The sequence below is a fragment of the Rhododendron vialii genome, chromosome 3a, assembly GCF_030253575.1.
Source record: "Rhododendron vialii isolate Sample 1 chromosome 3a, ASM3025357v1".
Taxonomy (NCBI): domain Eukaryota; kingdom Viridiplantae; phylum Streptophyta; class Magnoliopsida; order Ericales; family Ericaceae; genus Rhododendron; species Rhododendron vialii.
In genome coordinates this window covers 12,689,609-12,709,432 of record NC_080559.1, presented here as the reverse complement: position 1 = coordinate 12,709,432, position 19,824 = coordinate 12,689,609, and the positions used below count along the sequence as shown (strand labels likewise).

General features: G+C 38.4%; 2 protein-coding genes and 1 long non-coding RNA gene across 3 annotated transcripts; 1 reads left to right on the top strand and 2 right to left on the bottom strand.

The window, feature by feature from the left end:
• Positions 1-2,070: 2,070 nt before the first annotated feature.
• Positions 2,071-7,634, bottom strand: LOC131320956 (vesicle-associated membrane protein 727). Its single transcript, XM_058351892.1, has 6 exons — positions 7,399-7,634; positions 5,595-5,814; positions 5,302-5,503; positions 5,020-5,140; positions 2,505-2,567; positions 2,071-2,413 (listed from the first exon to the last, which is right to left on the bottom strand). The coding sequence occupies exons 2-6, from the start codon at positions 5,782-5,784 to the stop codon at positions 2,258-2,260; spliced, it is 732 nt and encodes a 243-aa protein (XP_058207875.1). The 5' UTR covers positions 5,785-5,814; positions 7,399-7,634; the 3' UTR covers positions 2,071-2,257.
• Positions 2,574-3,976, top strand: LOC131320957 (uncharacterized). Its single transcript, XR_009198411.1, has 2 exons — positions 2,574-3,160; positions 3,587-3,976. It is a non-coding gene; the product is annotated as an uncharacterized LOC131320957 (long non-coding RNA).
• Positions 7,635-10,477: 2,843 nt separating the features above from the next.
• On the bottom strand, positions 10,478-19,275 carry LOC131320955 (uncharacterized protein At2g38710). The gene is made up of 5 exons (XM_058351891.1): positions 18,863-19,275; positions 14,538-14,657; positions 13,185-13,299; positions 12,588-12,681; positions 10,478-11,022 (listed from the first exon to the last, which is right to left on the bottom strand). Exons 1-5 carry the CDS (start codon positions 18,964-18,966, stop codon positions 10,814-10,816), a joined length of 642 nt encoding a protein of 213 aa, XP_058207874.1. The 5' UTR covers positions 18,967-19,275; the 3' UTR covers positions 10,478-10,813.
• Between the last annotated feature and the right edge of the window lie 549 nt (positions 19,276-19,824).

Genomic DNA, 19,824 nt, shown 5'->3' with positions numbered 1-19,824 from the left:
TGATGCAGGAACCGGGGTGGGTGCTGCACAGCTCCGTGCTGCGAGGCCGCCGGCATCGGTCCGACGATCGGAGACATCCATTGCATAGAGCTCGTCGAGTACTACAAGTGTACCGAAAACCAACTCGATCAAATATCGTTAAGTGCCTCATCAGAACACATACAACTTAAAAAGAATGGATTTAGTGGTTTTGATCCAGTGTTTCGTATCCATTAGGATTCATTTTTTTCAAGTTATATGTATTCCAATAAGGTACTTAACGATATTTGATCGAGTTGATTCTTGGTACACTAGTAATACTTGACGAGCTCTACGCAGTGGACATCTCCGATCGTCGGACTGATGCCGGAAAGGCCGCGTCAGCGGCTGCACAGCACCCACCCCGAGTTCTTAGACGCAAGGCAATTTTAATAGGGATCTTAGTGGGGTAACAAAAATTTGGGTGCCTTTAATGATGACATTGCCCAGTACATTACATATAATGCCAAGAAGGACTTAAAATCATTTCTAGCCGTGAACATATGCTATTAAAGACAGCAAAGCATGATTACAAAAGTACCACCAATAAGTAAAACCTAGCTTTGGTTTTCTCCTTTACATGTTGATCATCCCAATTTTTCAACTATAAAGCACATAACCAGCCTAAAGCAAGGGGGTGCTAAAGCCTCCTATCCAATATCCATAGCATTTCACTTTTGAATGCAAAAGACCCTCACAGTTAGCTTGGGTGTTGTCACAAGACTGCCTGCCTTTCAATGCTTGTGCTGGGAAAACAACTTAGGTACTCATTATTAACTCGGGTTCAGCTCGTAGGAACTCGTTTTAGATCAGCTCGTTAGGCACTAGTTTGTGAACACATACAAACTTGCTCATCTTGGAAGCTCTTTATGCACAGATATTGAACAAACTTTACACATGTTAAAATTTTGAAACTTGCGACTAAGAAGTACACATCATATTCAACTCAATAGGTAAGAGATCAATTAGGAGTCTAGCCGTAGTTAAAGTTTTGAAAAGTGTGTTGGATCTCTTTACATTTTCTCAAGCGTACAACAAACGAGCTATCAGCTCGACTCACCTATTTCAAACCCTCTCCACCCCCTCAACACTGCTGCGCGCATCTGTAACTGGTTTTTAGGGTTTGTCCAACATTTCACCGTGCATTTATAGGCCAAAAAATCAGTCTCTGTGAAATAAAGTGGAAGGTTAGACTGCCCACATACAAGCTTTTCAAGACCCTATTGCAAGCGAAAGCCCCGTGCATATGAACTTTTTTTTGTTATTTCGCACACCATTGTCTATATGACCTCTCTCCCCAGCACTAGTAACTCCCCCCACGAGCGTTATTCTGAGATCGACAAAGAAACAATTATGAAGTGGAAAGCACTAGCAAGTCTTGAATCTGCAAATTCTTCCACGTTTAATTCCTGCTGAGAATCAATATATGTGCTTGAAGACAAAGAAAAACACATTATAGCACCAAAACCTACATGCCCCACGGAGCCACAAGGCAGCATGACAAGCAGAATCTAACAATGAGAAACTAATACTCTCAGTAGAGGTTGAAAGCTAGAAAAAAAGCCATTTCTATTTTGCCAAGAGAATACCCTGGACCAAGAACAGACGATAAGAGCTCCAGCCCTTAAAAAATAAATAAATAAATGAGAGAACCCATACTGGCAAATCAAGTTTTGTTACGACGCCTATTGTCACATTATGATAAATGGAACTTTTGGCAATGATACAGGTTTTTTTCCCCTTAAATTTTCGAAGGACTCGCTAGTCTGTACAGTTGAGACATCTCTCAGTTCTCGTGGTATAAAGGGTCTACAAAATGGGATATCCAATGGAAAGCATGTCCACCAATCTCAGCTTGTGACCTGTACATCAATGTGAGAGAAAAGATGGTTTGTGCATATTTTCCATTGGTTTCAACAATCTAGTCATGATGACGAATTGAGGTATCATAGGTGGTTAAACTTTAATGACAATCACCACAGAGCATCCTAAATACTACAACCAGCTAGGGAAACAATAGAATAGCAAGACTAAAGTAAAACATGTGCATCCTAGACTAAATCCGGCATATTATTAAGATACAGACGTAACAATCATGGCAAAGTATGGTTTGATTACAAGGTATAACAAGTTGAAGGATTCAACAGTCAAGAAACAATATTCACATACAGAAACATGTCGTTTTCTGTGCAGTGAAAGAAACAAGAAACATTAGGTCCTACGAATACCACATCTAGTTTTATTTACCACTTCCACATTTGAAACCTCCACAGGCTATAAGCCACAGTATGACAATTACGACAAGGATCACTCCGCCCACCATCAGCTTCATTTGGAGACTTTGCAGCCACATCTTCCGCCGCAGTTGTCTTCCCTGCCTCTGGAAGCTGTCGGCCTGAATTCAAAGAATGTCACAAGAACATTAACAACTCCTAGGTAGTCTTTTTCAAATTACTCGGTAGAAAGGAGTAAGGAGTAATTTATACCTGGAACTGGAGGTTTTCTGTTTTATCCACTAGGAGTTCAATTTTCTCCCCACGATCTAAAACCTAACATACAAGGAGGACAAAAAATCACTCATCAGACAATCGCTTACGATATGGCCACCAGGTTTAGTATCATTAAAATGGAGTATCAAGTAAAAGCAACTGATCCACTGAAGCATCAAGAAGCCACTTTCAACATAGGCAACTTCCATGCTTTGTTAATTTCTTATTTCTTATTTTTGATTCGTAGTAAATTCGATAAAATGGAGTATCTAGACCACAGCTACATTTTATTAAAAAATGGCTCAAGAGAAGCTGGCGAATGTAGGTTATTTACAGAAAACTACACTTCGTTGTGGGGCAAAAATATTTTAGGAAAATAATCCTCCTCTACCATTATAAACCGGTGCTCTTTGGCAACATAAACTTCATTCTTTATACTCAAGGGATTGGAAGGCTAGTCTAAGCCTGATCTTTATTCTAACTTTTTTCCTTCTCTTCGTATCTATTTCCCTTAACGCCTCAGTTTGCAACAAAAAGCCATTGAATGTGATGGTTCATTAGTAGACGCAGCAATCAAGATTGAAACTATGCTATCCTTGTGCCCTGTTCCTGATAGAACTAAAACAACTTTAGAAACAAGAAACCAACAGTGGGTAGACTGGGATCAGGAGATAGCCTGGGCAATCCATCATCTGAAGAAACAGGGTTTTCTTTCAGCGCTATACAAGTTAGCCATGGCTGGTTCTGTGTATTACATCTGGAAGGCTAGGAATGAGTGCATTTTTTGCAACAAACACCCTAATCTTGAAGGCACTATGGAGCAGCTTGTTCTTGATGTTCGGGATAGAGTTTGTTCTTGGAAAAAAGTGGGCAGCAATAGTGTTAATTGAGACCTTTGTAAAGCCCGGAATATTTCTGGAAAAATTTTGCTTTGAGCTGTCTGTATAGCCCAGGTTTCTGTTTTTTTGTTTAGTTTGGGTGTGTTTTTTTTGTAATGTGTTCAGGGGTATGCCCTTTGTTCCCCTTTGTATCTTGTCTCCTTTTTTGGTAATAAAATCTCTTTTACCAAAAAAAAATAGAAAAGAAACCAACAGTGGGATCCCAAAGCCACTCCACTTTGAGGAAGCACAGGCTACCTACTAAAGTTACATACTTCTAGAAAAAAATAGCTTTCGATTGAAGATAATCCACTTCCTTGAAAAAGGAAATTGAACCACCATCCAGATTTGCCAACTCCCACCCCCACCCCCCGAAGAAGAGAAAGAGGGAGAGAAATAAAAAGATATTCATAAATATAGCAACTTAAAATGATTACAAAAGAGGATGAAGCATAAAGATAGGTTTCTTCTTAGTTATTAATACAATTCAAAGGCCATTAGCTTTTCATTTGTTGTTCCCTTTTTATAAATGACAAATAGACCTACAATGACCACAATTAAGCAATTTGGTTCTGCTAACAAAAACAAAAACAGATAATCTGGTATAACAACAAATTAGATTCAACAGATGTTAACAATTTCACCATGTCCAGGATGATAACCGTGGATACAAAACATATAGTGACTAGTGAGCAAGGGGCTTGCATATGCTTTACTTGTTATCCATAATCAAACAAAATTCTTAAATTTGTTGAAGAGTGGGTGAAAAACTGTTATCTGTGCCATGATTTAACCTCTCCCCAAATCACCCCACTTGCTATGCAAAGAAGATATAAATAGCACTAATGCTACTGGTACAGATTGAGAAGAACAGATCCAATGTACAGATGATTTTGGGAACCGTTTTGGGTCCCACAAACATGATCGGAGCCGTTCATTTTGTTCAGAATATTTTTTTTTAGGGTCTTTGAAAAAATTCAGCTCAACCCGATATCGGTAAGGACCTCTACGAAACATCCAACTTTGTCCCAAAATTCAAGCTGACAAAGTTAGATGTTTTGTAGAGGCAGTTACTGATATCGGGTTAAGCTGATTTTTTACAAGGACCTTAAACAAAATATTCTGAACAAAATGAGCGGTTCCGATCATATTTGTTGGACCCAAGACAGGTCCCAAAACCATCTGTACAGGGAATCTGTTTTTCTTGGTATGTGCCAGTAGCACAACTCAATCCTAAAAGACCTGTGGTCCTATGGACGGTGGACCATATCAATGAAACCATTACTTAACAATCAAATTCCCACAGCCTCCCCATGGAATCCAAAATCTGAGTCTCTCATTATTTCCAGAAATTAAATTACAAGGCAATTCAATTTACGTTTCTGTATTTCATTTGTCATTAGCTGTAGCCTGTAGGATGGAATAAGAACAAAGTGGGGGCCTGGAGTAGGGATTCAGCAACTAGTTTGGTTGCTTGAGTAACAGCTTGAAATCTCCATATTACACGTACGAGTATAGCAACTGACAAACCGGAGAACACCGGAAAGAAGTTGTGCTAAATTCTTTTTATCTTGGCTGCTGCAATTCAATTGTTCCTATAGTCTGTATACTGTCTAAGAATTAGAAGGACGTACCTTCTCGATATTGTCCATCATTATCCCTTTGACCTCTGTTATTTGAGTCCTCAGTTTCGACAGCTTACTTATCTCGTCTGGGTGGTTCATACAGTACTGCATGTGCTCTTTAATCCTTGGCCTATCAAACGAAAAACATGTGTGGTTGTTAAGTCCAACATTGGCATAGAGGATACTTGGTTCCTCTCAGATTGGGCAGTTCCTCTAATCAATCCCCCGACCCACCCAACCCGACCAAAAGAAACAGAGGCTACCAAAATATAAAATGAAACATGTACACACCCAAATTCTCTGTCAAGATTATACGCAATACTAAATCGGTCTTCAAATAAATCATCATCTTCATCTTCATCATCCGCAAGCGGATGTGGATCATCAGTTCTTATACTCGCACCATAACGCTGCTTGAAGTCATCCTTCACTCTCTCAAGAAACACAAAAGGCACGCTCCTCCCAACGGATTCATCCGCCACAACAAGAAAAACTGCATAGCCAAGTCAAACATGCAACCAGGGAACTGACATCATACTGATATACATTTTCAAAACATTATAATCTGAAGGAAGAAGCAATACCAAATCCGGTGTCAATGAGAAAGTTGAATGTGTGCCCATCGCACGAGTATGTGTACTTGCTGCTATTTGAAGGGAGCTTCTGCAAGCATTGCACAGCAATGGTACTGAAGTTCCCAGAATATGGAGTGTGCTCAGCAAGAACAATGGTTCCTTTTGCAACGAAGCTATAAATCAAGCCTTTTTGACTCATCTCAGACTATTACGTCGAAACCACAAAGACCTACCAACACTGCCCAATTTAGTCCCTCAACAATCAAATTAACATTGAATGAAGTCTCATCATAGTCCAGTGCGCATTCATCTTCTATAACAGACACCACATAATTCAAGCAACAAAGTGTGTAAGCTCATTCGTAATCATTTACACATGCATCTACAGTCCCAACCTCACAGCTTGCAGGATCTCTTTCCTTTTCATGTTCTCTCACTGGTTTTTTTTGGTACTGATCCAGTAAGAATGAAAATATTCTTAGAATTATGAAAATATTCTTAGAATTCTCCATTGATACGACATGCTGTTTTTTCCATTAGGGCTCTTCATAGGAATATGCTACTTATAATTTATTTAAATAGTGATCTACACTACTTCATTCTGAAACATATGTGCAGATATTGTATACATAATGGATCCCCTAGTTACATAAACGAAGGACCCACGCATTTTTCCGGGGTTTCTACGTATATATTTTTGGGAATTGATTTCTACACCCCTTTTTTTATATCCACACACCCTTTTTTGTCTTTTAGCAAAAAAATACGTACACTTTCATCACTAAAATCCAAAAAAGGGAGTGGTTATCAAAAAAGGGAGTGTAGAAATCAATTCCTTTTTTTTGTTCATAGCACCGTGATTCTTAATTTCCTTCGTAAATTGCATTTTCGAATCAAATTCTGTTACTTTTCTTCTGAGTTGTACATCATTTTCCCCATGTGTTTAGTGGAAAATCATTTGGTGGTCTTGGGGCACTGCCACGTGGTGGCCCAAGCCGCCCAACACTACCCCCTCCACTACACATTTCCGTGGGGGCCTAGTACAACGTGTATGGCACCGCATGGTGGTGGCCCAACACTACCCCCTCCACCACACGTTTCTGTGGGGGCCTAGTACTAAGTGCATGGCATTGCATGGCGGTGGCCCAAGACAACTGAATAATTCCTCGTGTTCAATTTTTTGGTAATACACTCGTGTTTAATTTAGGGTTGCAGTATTGGTACAACTGCACCTTCCTATCCCTATTTAGTAATCCCCTCGCTCTCCCAACACTAGTTTCATCCCCGGCTAGAGAAATTCATTGAGAAAAACGACCTAGGGAAACAAACAGTGCTCATTTTTGAATTTTCACCAACATAGATGAAAAATAATCCGGGCCGGCCCTGGGCAGAAGCATAGAAGAAAGCCACAGACTTCACCGCCCCCCCCCCCCCCCCCCCCCCCCAAATAAAATAATAATAATAATAGTAATAATTGCTACACAGTAAGGGCCCCTAAATGATTAATACACCCACATCTGAGTTGAATCTAACTCCTGGCGTGTGGATCGGACATCCCCTTCCTCCTCAAGGTGTGTTTTTTCACTACACCTCAAACATACTCTGTTTTAAGCATCTCAATTTTCTATTTTCTAGCATATGGAAATATATACATACAAATATATATATATATATATATATATATATATATATATATATATATGTATAAACAACAATTACACCAACACAAACAAACAGTTAGAGATAGACGACTAGAGAGAGAGAGAGAGAGAGAGAGAGAGAGAGAGAGAGAGAGAGAGAGAGAGATGCGTACCTGTTGGATTTAGGGGATGGCTCTGACTTGTGAATCTGATCGATTAGAATTTTATTTATGGGGAAATTATATATGGAGTATGTTGGAAGAATTAGGTTAAATAGGGCGTAGAAGTTGATCCGTGACACAAGGCAGGCAGGCACGTTGAATTGTCAAAAGGAAGAGGAAGAGGACCCTGAAGGAGAAGTGATAACGTGGTGTTCGCTCGTTTGGTGTGTAGGAGGAGACTATATAGGGCCTCAACTGAGAATATCTAAACTTGGGAGGGGTAAGGTTGCGGATTTCAAATTTTTGTTAAATTAAGTTAAGAATTACTAGCTGGGATCCTGTACTACTAAACAGTTCTGTTCATCTCCTCCACAGGCCAATATTGTATAGTTAGCGGAGATTAATTAGATGTTAACAGAGAACTCAGAAGTTATTCATAGTTCTGAAACCCCAAGTTCTGCTCCTCGTGAGTTGTGGGGGTCCAACCTAGGCCACCACTGAAGGGGAATGTGAACTTTACCAATTGTGCTAGCTTGGCAGTACGGGAACATTGCGAAAAATTGTTGAAATGGGTTGTGATCTAGTGTTGCAATCTTATTTTCTGCAAAATGAATGTGGTCCAAAATCATATCGAATCAACTTGATTTTTTTTTAAATGGTTGATGTTCTCAACAAGCTAGACAAAAATGAACAATTCCGATTATTAAGGTGAACCTAGAAAGAACTTTTCGTGGTAAAATTGTATTAAGGTGAGCCTAATGAGCTCAATTTGATAGTCAATGATTAGGTACTGTTAGATTAGGGAGATATGTTTCTCAAAATACTTTTACCTTCAGAAATTGAGTTCCAATGGAGTGTTGCAACACTTATTCAATATAATATATGAACGATCTTGATCATCTTCGGACCTCCTCTCACACTTGTCCTCTCTTTTTTCGCTAGGCTAAAGAACAAAAAGTCCCAAATTACATGTGGATGAATTTTCTGGGTGACATTGTTTTGGAGCCAAAATCAATTTCCCTTGTTATTATTGCCAAAATTTACTAGTATAATGTTCTGTCTGCGATTCAAATGTCTCTTATTTCTCGATGAACTCACAAATTTGAGGAGTGCCAAGCAACATTCAGAGTATAATCCAACTTTTCTTTTCTTCTTTTTTTGCCCTGCTGATGAAACACATTCGGGCATTCCCCCTCTGATTATTATTGTGATGCCAAAATTTTGTCATTAATTACTGAACATATACATGTGCACGTGTGTAGCCGTACCTACACCCAAACACACCTTCACTTCAATAGGAATATATGATAAAGATAGGTTGCAAAAAGCCCCATTTTTACAAGCCCATTTGCATTTGTTGACCGTTAGGTGAAGGTAGTTGGAAAGGTTTTGGTAAAATAGGAGTGCCAAGTACATATCTGATGGGCACGGATTCGAGCACGGTTGTATTTATAACCGTTCGATACATGTGAATTCTTTATTTTTGAACGAGGCCGCATGCATTGAATAGATTTGTATCCCATAGTGCACACAAACTATGTCCACTGGCTCTATTGGTAATTTAAATAAATAAATAAATAAAAGGAGGCAAATTACTCAAATGGTCATTGTAGTTTGATCTTTGTGTCACTTTGGTCTCTTCTATTCAGATTGACTCGGTTTTAATCCTGCAGTTTTGATTTCGTGCCAACGAAAGACAAAAGATAACTTCTGTAAGCTCCCACCGAAGGAACCCACTAGACAAATTATACTTGACCCCTATAGTTTGGGCTTGGTGTGAATTGACCCATTGTCAATTAAAAACTACCACACGACCTCATGTAATTTGTGTGCTAAAGTGTACAATCATAAATGTACAAAGACCATATTACACTTCTTATATCATTCTTTTTATTTTTCCTCTCTCGTACACATGTAAACACATACGGTTAATGTATAATTTTATAACATATAGATGAAGATACTAATTGAATCCCTTATCAACATAAGTAAATCACAAATTATCATTATTCTTTTTTGTTCTTGTTCTTTTTTCACTTTAGTAAGTTTTGAGATTATTTGTTCATCTTGACAAGAGGAGTGAAAAAAATAAAAGATTGTGCCCAAAATCATTATAAAAGAAAAAGTTTGCTAAAGCAAAAAATAATTCAACATAGAGAGTTTCTTCTATTTTTTTTTTAAATTTTTTGGTTTGGTTCATATTTTTCTTTCTTTTTTAACCTCTAGTTGAGAAGAAAATATTTTTTATTTTTTAAAGCTTAATGCAAAACTAGAAAAGGAAAAAAGTATATTAGTGAGGCTAACAAAACACCATCAAAAAGTTATATGATAGGTTGAAAAATTAAAGAAAGTTGATGAGAGATTAAATTAGTATTTCATCATATGCATATACAATAATACATTAAACGAACATGTTTACATGTATAGATAAGAGAGGAAAGATAATAAGATACAAAACATAATATGGTCTTTATACATTTATCATTAATATGATGTAACGATGCACTTTAGTACACAAATTCCATTAGGTCGTATGGTAGTTTTGAAATAACAAGAGGTCAATTCGCATCAAGCCCAAACTACAGAAAGTCAAGTGTAATTTGTCAAATGGGTTACTTATTTATTGTCCTTAATTGACACAAAATCAAAATTGCAAGGTTAAAATGAGACAATTAAAAGAATTGGGACCAAAAGTGACACAAAGACCAAACTATAGGGACCATTTTAATTTAACAAAAAAAAAAAATATAAAGAAAAGCTTGAAACCCAATGGAGACTGGAGAGCAAGATATACACCAGAGAATGAAAGTAAAAAATATACTCCCTTCCTCCCAATTCTTTAGTCCCTTTTGAAAGTGTGTACCACTTTTCAATTGATTATATCTTGCAATCTATAATTTTTTAGGTAATTTTGAAAACATCGTTTAGAAGAACTCATTGAGATCGACAAGATTTACATTGCATATAAAAAGTATTACCAATTAAAAGTTATAATTAGTTTTTTATCTAGTTGGGATAGAACGAGGAACACAAAAAAGGAAGACAGAGGGAGTAGTACTAACAATAACATTATAAATAATAAAGCTTTTAATTTTTTTTATTGACGAATAATAAAGCTTTTAATGATAAATAAACACAAGGGATACACTTATATGTTTACTAATACGGAGTTTACACCACTGCAACTATCCAAGGCTGCAGGTGCAAATTTTGGTACAATAAACACCATAAGTTCAAATTACAATAGTTTTGAGGTGTATACCCTTCAAATCAAACGAATTTGAAGAATAATTTAGGAAATTAAACAACAATTGTTGAGGGTTGGAACACATTTAAATCAATTCCAACCCAGTCAGTTTATCCAATGGAGATCGTGCTCCAATAACCAAACAAGTTCAATGGTTTCAATGTAAGTCAACCCGAACGGTCAATGATTACTGGGCTTGGCCACCCCAGCAAGAGAGGGAGAAGCACCTCTGGTGGTTTTGACATAGGCAACATATTCACTATAATGCATAGTAAAGAGTGTACTCTGATAACGAGTCAGTTTGATACGCTTGCGAAGTGATTCAGTTATGGCACCATTGTAACCCGCTTTTCGTATCAGCGAGTCAATTGCTTCTGTCTGTGTCCAGCCTGAAAAGAAAAATCGGGAACGCTAGAAACTTGATTTTTGCCACAATGTGACTTCCTTATTTGTATCCTAGCCAACGTTGTCATTTCCACTCTTACTTTAAGAAAAAAATGCAGGCAGAGAAATTACATAAAAGAAACATACAGAAAGCATGAGAACAGATCGACAAAGGCACAAAAAGGTTAGGTACGTTGGCAAGATATAAAGAGCGAAAATGAGTACAAATGAAATCAAGTGTCCTCAAGGGAAGTGGTAGTACCACCACCAACTAGAAAAAAACAGAAGGAACAAATGCATAGGAAGAACAATAGAAGGGCGGTAAGGAGGAAAAGAACTAACTGCTCCAAGACCACTATGTCCTAATCAGTGATTAACAAAACCAACTTAGAAATAAAACACCCTCAAAATAAAAAATTAAAGAAACCAAATTATAAATTTATGGGGTCGGCAGTTGGCTAGCCGGATTAATCCATGTCAATTTAGGTCTTCCCCTTCCCCAGTGTATCTATAAGCAGATTCTCACCACTTTCCTATACTGCTGCATTTATTGGTCTTCGTTGTATGTGATCAAACCACCGTAGTCTATTTTTTTCCAAACTTGCCTTCAATAGGTGCTACCTTTTTCTAATTCAAGAAAGTTCAATTCTAAATCTATCCCTCCTAGTCTTAACATCCTCCTTTCAGTTAAGCCCATCTTTTTTGTGCTCTTTCTTAAAAGCCAAATATTTGATTCCGTATACCATATCCGTGGATCGCTAGAAGAACCGTACACTTAAAGCCAACCTAGTTTGATTCTACAGGTTAAATCATTTCTCATCCTAGGTAATATAATCAAACCCAGACGACAACCGTGTTTTCTTTACTGGTATATAGTGGTTTTATTACTACAATTTATTTATTCCTACTTATTCTAAACTTCTTTTACTCCAATACTTGTCTCCAATCTGCACTAACTCCACCACTTGGAATCTCCCACTAAAACAAGATAATTTGCTACCCTGGAACCTCATCCAATCATTCCTAATATGTCTAGCCATTCCATCTGTAAATAAGGCAAAAATATAACCACACCGAGCTCACCCTTGGTCTTGGTGTAATCCTTTTGTGGTAGACTGATAGATGTAATCCTACTTGTTTCTTGTGTACACTACTTGTTTCTCATGTACACAAATATTGGTTCATCAACAAACTTTTTGGTTTCCTTCCCCTTCCCTTTCTTATGCTTTTTCTGTTTTATTCTTCCTGTTTTTCCTAATAAGCGTGAATTTAATACCCACATAAGCACCTTAAGGGGGAAGCCCGTCCACTCAAACAGCCACCCTCCCCTTGCCTTCATCCCTCTGGTCCACCAGACAAACTGGGGTACAGACTATCGCTCCCCCAAGCATACCTTTCAATTCCCCAACTTACACTGTTTCTCTCAAATTTTTCATCAGTCCTATCAAATGAAGAAGATATCAAATTAATCAAGTTATCTTTGCAGCAAGTATCATACCATAACTAATCATATCATCAAGCTATCTTTGCAGAAATAAGATATCAAACTAAACAAAAGCGCAAAACTCACCTTCATGGGCAGCCACCTCTGGAAGATATGTGGCACTTCGCCTTGTATTATAGTCAGGGTCAGTAAATTCAATAATCATACCATGCTTGCCAACCTGCAAGAGAGAAAGTATCAAACTCTAAAAACACTAATACAAGATCAAGTAAAGTAAAACTATGATATGAATACCGTATTAAAGAGAATTATGTATTCAGGATTTTTTTTAGAAAAAGACTAAATTATCCAGCATCTCCTATTGCAAACTTATGACGAGATGTAGCGGTAGGACCAATCCCCTATTGCAACACTTCGAAAAGTGGATTCATCCCACTCCCACTTAAATATCTTCCCAATGAAACAATCTGCAAATGGTGGAATTGAAAAAGGTGTAGGTGGAATTTACAAGTAACAATGGTATGGAACTTAACGATTCATCCAATATCCATTGACTTCAACAATGGTATGGAACATCTTATGTTTCCATTTGGGTACCTGATATCGGAAACAGAGTGACTCAAATGGGTCGTTGCACAGTATTCGCTGCTGAGCATGCTACAATCAAGAAAAGTGCACAACCTCAACCATCTTCCAAAACTAAACAAGTTAGAGAGGACAAACCTCCCAGTCAAGGTAGTGGAGATCACTCTCATAATCAGTGAGAATGGAGACTGTACATTCCAAAGAAGGCAACTCTTTAGCCTGTATTGGGGGGAACCGGCGATCTCTCAGAGCACTGGAAATGTTTACAGATTTAAAGCAATGTATAAGCCAAACTTCAAAGGCATGCAGTATGGAGATATAATAGAGAAAGAGGGGGGGAAAATAAGGTATTCCAAATAACATCAATAATTCTATGAAGCACTGCCATTCCTAAAGACCGGCATGTCCCGTGTCCAACATGGGGACACACAGGGGACACAACAAAATACGTATGGGACACGCCACGTGGCGTGTCCAATAAAATCAATTAATTTTTTAGGGGGACATGGCAGGGACACGACAAGTGTTAAAAATGCAATATATATATATATATATATTTGGGAGGGGGGGGGGGGTGAATGTATATTACTTCAAATATTCTGGGTTAAAAGTGTAATATGATGTTTTTATGATAATTGTTTGTATACATTGAAGCTTGATGCTTATACATCTAACTATATTTCCACTAGTATAAAATAGTATTATTTATATATTTATTTATTTATTTTACCGTGTCCATATCCGTGCTACATATATCAATATCAATACAGCCAAAGTACTATTAAATTTAAACTGTTCTGTGTGAGCATGTACGTGAAGAAATTTGAGGGACTAACCAACAATCATGTTATAATAAACACAATTTTGGTCAATAGATTCCATCCAATCATACACGGTCCATGTTTTTGTTAACAGTATCACCGATTCAGCATAGATAAATGTTTGGATAAGTGATAAAACCGAATGCAGGGACAGAGTAAAATGTTAATAGAAATTCGCATAAGTGAGAAGAACAGGAATAAATTGGCTGACCCATCTAGCTTTTTATCTTATACAAGCATAAGAGAATTTAACACCCCACCTCCAGCCCAAAAAGAACATTTAGAGAAGGTATACTCAAAAACGGGTTGGCAGAAAAGGAAACATAACAACAAAAAACCAATGTACATTAATCAAGAGGTCATGCCAAGAAGAAGAAGGGGGGGGAAGAAAACACGTAGCTACAGTAGACATTCTAACAAGAGTTTCATTTCCTTCATGGAAGAAATAAGGAAACATAACAAGATAACAGCGAAAATGTCTGCATTTCCTCATTCAAGTAACAGCTAATACTGTCTAGAGCAACTTGTAGTATATGTACAAGAAAAAAGATGAATTCAGGGAAAGAATAAAGGATGCAACAATAATGCAAAGCATTCCCCAACTACCTTGGGCTCAGAATGTAGTCTAGCATAAAACTACAGCGAGACAGAGGAGTGTGACTGCAATTACCTGGTTAGTGCATAATCACGAAAGCCATTGATCAAGCCACGAGCTTCTAAAGTTCCAATGCATCCACGCAGACGAGGCTCCCCACCATTCACTACTTTCTTCCAAGTAACAAATAGTGGACTGAAATGTTATTTGGCCAGATCAGGACATTACACCCAACAGGGTACTGGTTGGTAGCGTAGACATTTGGTTTAACAATAATATAAGACAAAAACTAATGGGATAAGAATGTGGGAGATGGTTTGACCAGACAGGAAACATATCCACCCAAATAACAACTGATAAAACAAAAAATGATGTTGATTTAAATTTTAACATTAGAGGGAAAAAAAAAGCCTGAAGAAAGTAATAAAGCTGAAAATTGTCGATTCCTGCCTTTGGTTACACCAATTCCCAACGAATTTCCTCTTTTTAGATCTACAATTAATTCGGCAAGATGTACAGACAGAGAGTATGTTATTAGCAATCCGGCAAAAAATGCATAACACTGTAGAAGCACTTCAACATGTGAGAAGTGCTGGAGAGAGAGTTAATATAACAAAGGATGAAAGCATGAGAAGAGAGATAGTGAATCGATAAGCCATGTGCACACGCAATAAGAACTCATAGACAACTTGAGAAACAAAATACTATGCTACAACAAAGGACGATCAACCTCTCCTACCACACCTAGTCCTATATTTCACCCTCAGGTAGAGGGCCTAAATGGTGGGTGCGTTCAAGAAAAACTATCCGACCGAAGCTTAGATAAGAGAGAGGTCTTGACACCTATCTTACGAAGATATACCCAACAAATCCATCAAACGATCAATATCTAGGCTATCAGAACGCTACATATATTCCCATTATTTTATGTTGTTCTTGAGCATGGTTTAGTGGTGGTTCTAAAGTATTTAACAGCTTTGGGCAACTTTCAAGTGGGCTACTGTATACAATATAGAAGCCACCAATGTAGAAATACATCACATCTTGCAGAAGATTGAAGAACTAAAAGCTATTTTTTTCTCAGATACCAGAAAGAAAATTTGTTAAAACGTCCAGCTCAATACCAATGTTGATGCAGAACAATTAATAGAAGTAACTAAAGGAAGATAAAACCCTTGGCATCCTAGTGCCCAAGGACCCCTAGACATCAGTGTGCCTAAGGAAGTAATGATATATCTCATATCCATGCATTCAAACCATAATCAAACTCATCTATACATTGTTGGACCCATTTCCTAACTGCTTAAGCTTTTGGGACTACTGGTAACTTAACATGGTATCATAGCTCTGGTTGGAGAGGTCCTGGGTTCAAGTCCCTCTGTCATTTGTCCCCCGTTTGCATTATGCTTCTCCCCTTCATATTATGTTTCTCTCTTTCTATGAAAATTTGCATCTCCACGAGCAAGACGTGGTTGCACGTGAGGGAGGATTTTAGATAGCTTGATATACATTGTTGGGCCCATTTCCTAACAGCTTAAGCTTTTGAGACTACTATTAACTTAACAGCAAATAGGTTTTTGCAAAAGATAAACATAACCTAGATTCTTTAAAAGGATAACTCATCAAAAAAACAACTAAACTACTAAGTGAAATCGTATCGAAAGAGATGATGATAACATAAATCAATATCCTCCAAGATCAAATACAAATAGCTTGTAGGGACATGGAGTACTCCTTCCCATTCCCTATCAAATGGGCAATGGTTATAGAGGCTACCCACACTCATACACTAATTTTAGAGGTGATAATTAATTGACATGGGACAAGCTTCAACGCCCCTCCGCAAGTGCCATCCAAATGGAGAGGTAAGCTCCAGATCCCTAACATAGGGTTTCAAAAGAAATAAAGTGCATTTATAACAATAGGCAATAACAGAAAAGATGGAGCCACATCCAAAAGCCTCTGAAAGCTCTGTTCTAATACAACAACATAACATAACCTATCTAGTCCCCAATCACTAGGGGTATGGGCGGGGGATGATTGGAGACAGACCTAACCTTTGGCAATATATGCACAAAGTGGCCGCTCTTAGAATACCACTAAAACAGTGGCCCCCCTAAACCTCCAAGAACCGAGGAGCTATAAGGAGGAGAGGCCACCCAAGTTCGTACACTAGTTTGGAGGAGATGATCAACCAATGGTACAATGCTAAAGAATAAAAGTTAACTGTCATTTGGTTCTACAAGAAAGTGGGGTCCAAATCCTAACAAGCACATTGGCAAGCAAGTGCCTAGGAAGCCCCAGGTTCAAATGCCATGTGCATTCAAGCAGAGTGTGGATTAAAGTATCTGCTTTTCTCAGTCCACCTTGTTGTTACATGTATTACATTACCTATCTTAAAGATATCAATATCTTCCAGGCAATAAACAAATGGTCTACACACTCCAATTCATAACACTTAACAAGTTTGGGAAACTATTGGGCAACAATACATGCACAAACATTATATTTCAATTGGATTATCACCTATGGAAAATCTATCAGGAAGGATCCAAAGCCCAAGTTGCCTATGCATCATCAGATGAACAGAAAGTAATGCTTCCAGACATATTAATATTATTTTTAATTCATCTACAATCCATACAAGTAACAACAGAAAGTAACTCTCTCAAAGGTTGCGGCGCCTCTCATAGAAGTGCCAACCATCCGAACGTGACTGTGACAAAATGAGACCCTTCTATTTAGAAGTACCTTAGGATGGCATAGCCTTAAAGTTAAGGGTAGGTTCAAACGAGGAAAGGCTTATGTCAAACACCTAGGTATCCAACCACGACGCCATGTTCCGTTATTAGTAGATGTCAAGATGTTAAAGGTTGAAGGGGATTCAAAGTTAGAAGGGAGTAATTGTGAGTTGGTAGTTTGGTTGGAGTTAGGGATCGTCTAGGAATTTCTATAACCATGTTTGGTTTGGTTGAGGAGTAACAGGGAATTAATATGATAATGTATCAATTGGGAGGTATTTGGGCAGTCTTTTATGAAAGATACCCCCTTGGGTTTCCCATTTCAGATGATTCACAGTTCACGCAAACTAATGGTCTGGCCCTAAAAAAATTGCAGCCAAACCACTACTATGGGGCCCCACCAATAGCACTCCAAACCCCCATACAGAGAAGCCATCAAACATGGCCCAAAGTAGAATGACAATTACAATCCCCAGTGATTTGCGGAACGACAACCTTATATGGCCTCCAGGAATGAATGAAGGCTTGCTTTTGTCATTGTATAGTAGTAGTGAGGGTTAAAGTTTGAAATTTGATATCTAGTGTATAAAGAGTCTATGTATAGAGCTCATTTCTCTTAAGTGAGAGTGTGAGTATGAGGAGTGGGAAAAGCACCTGAGGTTGCCCTCTGGGAATATGGTGGTTACTACTATGACTCAGGACCACCGGAGGTGGAGGAAGAGAGAGCTCAGGGCAGCCTTAGAGAGGGAGAGGGGTGGCATTGGAGAGTAAGTGTGTTAGGTGTGCATGAATGCTTGTCTTCAATGAGGGTTAACTCTTCTTTATATAGGAGCCTTGGAGAAGAAGGAAGCGTGCCTCTCCTCATTAATGTAACAGAATACCGATTCCTCTTTGAGTGTTATGATCAAAACTGGAGTTCTGTATCATGGGACTCTCATAGACAGTTCGGTGATACATGGAGGCCTGAATCATGGCCATATGGTAGGTATGATACAGGCTCCTATGTGTCAACTTGCCAGCCGGGATCCTGCAGAGATCTTCAGACGTCGGGTGACGTTGGCGAGCCCCTCTCTTCATGGCCGGTCAAGCTAGAGCCCTATACAAACCCTTTACTCTAGCCTCCAAGCCACATTCCTCCTTAGGTCTTGAGCCAGGAACCTAGGCCCTGCTCCCGGCCTAGGGTGCTATGAAGAGTCGCCATAAGTTAGGCTCTAGGGGCGGAAGTATGGATGGTCCTCCGGTAGCCTCTAGGGGCGGAGGACCTCCAAGTACCCACAGAGAGGAGGCAAAAACACTTCAAAGTTGATGAATCCAGAGATAGGGCTGCTACATGTGAATCCCCTAATTTCTTTATCCATATAATCGTTCCCAAATATTAAATAAATCACGATTATCCAACTAAGCTGTGATATATAACAGTGATAAACACACAAGAGAAAACATTATCTGGAAGCTGATATATAAACAATCCTTAAAAATCGAAACTTTCAGAAAACAATCTAACCATGCAAATCATTCAGCACTATTTTGACAATTTCACCGACACCACCGACCCAGTTTCTTTGGGTTCATGTGGGTCTTCACATAGAGAGAGAGAGAGAGAGAGAGAGAGAGAGAGAGAGAGAGATGCATATATGTAGAGAGAGAAAGGGGGCATACTGTTGACCATCATCGAAGGAAGGGGGAGGTGGTTGTTCGCTGTTGTAGTGAGCGACTAGGGTGTCGAAGCAATACACCACCATCTCCCTGTTCGCCGACACCATCCCTCTCTCTCTCTCCAACGATTCTCAGAGAAACGGATGGCCTCAAAAACCAAGCAGCAATAATTGATCTGAGAATCGGTAGAGAGGTTTATATCAATTGATTAAATAAACCATAAACAATCAGAAATCAGGGTTTATGCAGATTCCACTCAGAGAGAGAGAGAGAGAGAGAGAGAGAATTTTGGCTCTTTTGCTTTATGGAGTACTTTATACATTGGATTGGAAAAGAGGACTCTTTTTGGGAGATGGAGACAGACCAACCTCACTCAACGAAAACGTTAGGCTGTTTGGTTCCACGTTGAAAGAGAGAAGAGAGAAGAGAGAAGAAAAATACTACTACTACTAACAGGGTAAATTTCACTGGCCTCCCCTCGGGTTTCTGACAAATGCAGAAAATGCCTCTTAAAAATTACACGTATATATATTCAAAAAAGAATCAATAAGATCCAGGCCCGAATCTATCTGGCATTTCCAAAATTGTTAAAAAAAAAGTCCTATTGCAACATTTACAGATGAATCTAAAAAAAGAATTTAATTGTGTAAATCGAAAACTCAACATTGCTAATATGCTACTACAAGAATTGCAAAATCTCATAGAATCCTTATTATTTTTGCACAGCATATAGCTGGACAATTTATCTGAAATGACTCTGTTCTTTTTTACTTTAGTTGAAAATATAAATATTTCGCCCTTAGTTACTTGGCGGTTACAAAGTTGGCCAAAAATGCTAAAAGATGCTATGCCGTGGTATCCTCACTTTGGATATACCAATAGTGTCCTTAACCCTTCTATAGCCTTCAATTACATTAGGGGAAAAAATTATACAAGTAACTCATTTTTAGGGAAAAAAACTATAC

What these genes read in the sequence shown, in the direction of transcription:
- LOC131320956 (XM_058351892.1), bottom strand. Translation starts at nt 5,784, where the DNA reads ATGAGTCAAAAAGGCTTGATTTATAGCTTCGTTGCAAAAGGAACCATT. An exon ending in TCTCATTGACACCGGATTTG is followed by an intron (nt 5,504 to 5,594) that starts GTATTGCTTCTT and finishes TTGGCTATGCAG; the next exon opens with TTTTTCTTGTTGTGGCGGAT. An exon ending in AATCTTGACAGAGAATTTGG is followed by an intron (nt 5,141 to 5,301) that starts GTGTGTACATGT and finishes TTCGTTTGATAG; the next exon opens with GCCAAGGATTAAAGAGCACA.
- LOC131320955 (XM_058351891.1), bottom strand. Translation starts at nt 18,966, where the DNA reads ATGGTGTCGGCGAACAGGGAGATGGTGGTGTATTGCTTCGACACCCTA. An exon ending in TCCTTCGATGATGGTCAACA is followed by an intron (nt 14,658 to 18,862) that starts GTATGCCCCCTT and finishes ATAACATTTCAG; the next exon opens with TCCACTATTTGTTACTTGGA. An exon ending in CGTGATTATGCACTAACCAG is followed by an intron (nt 13,300 to 14,537) that starts GTAATTGCAGTC and finishes AAACATTTCCAG; the next exon opens with TGCTCTGAGAGATCGCCGGT.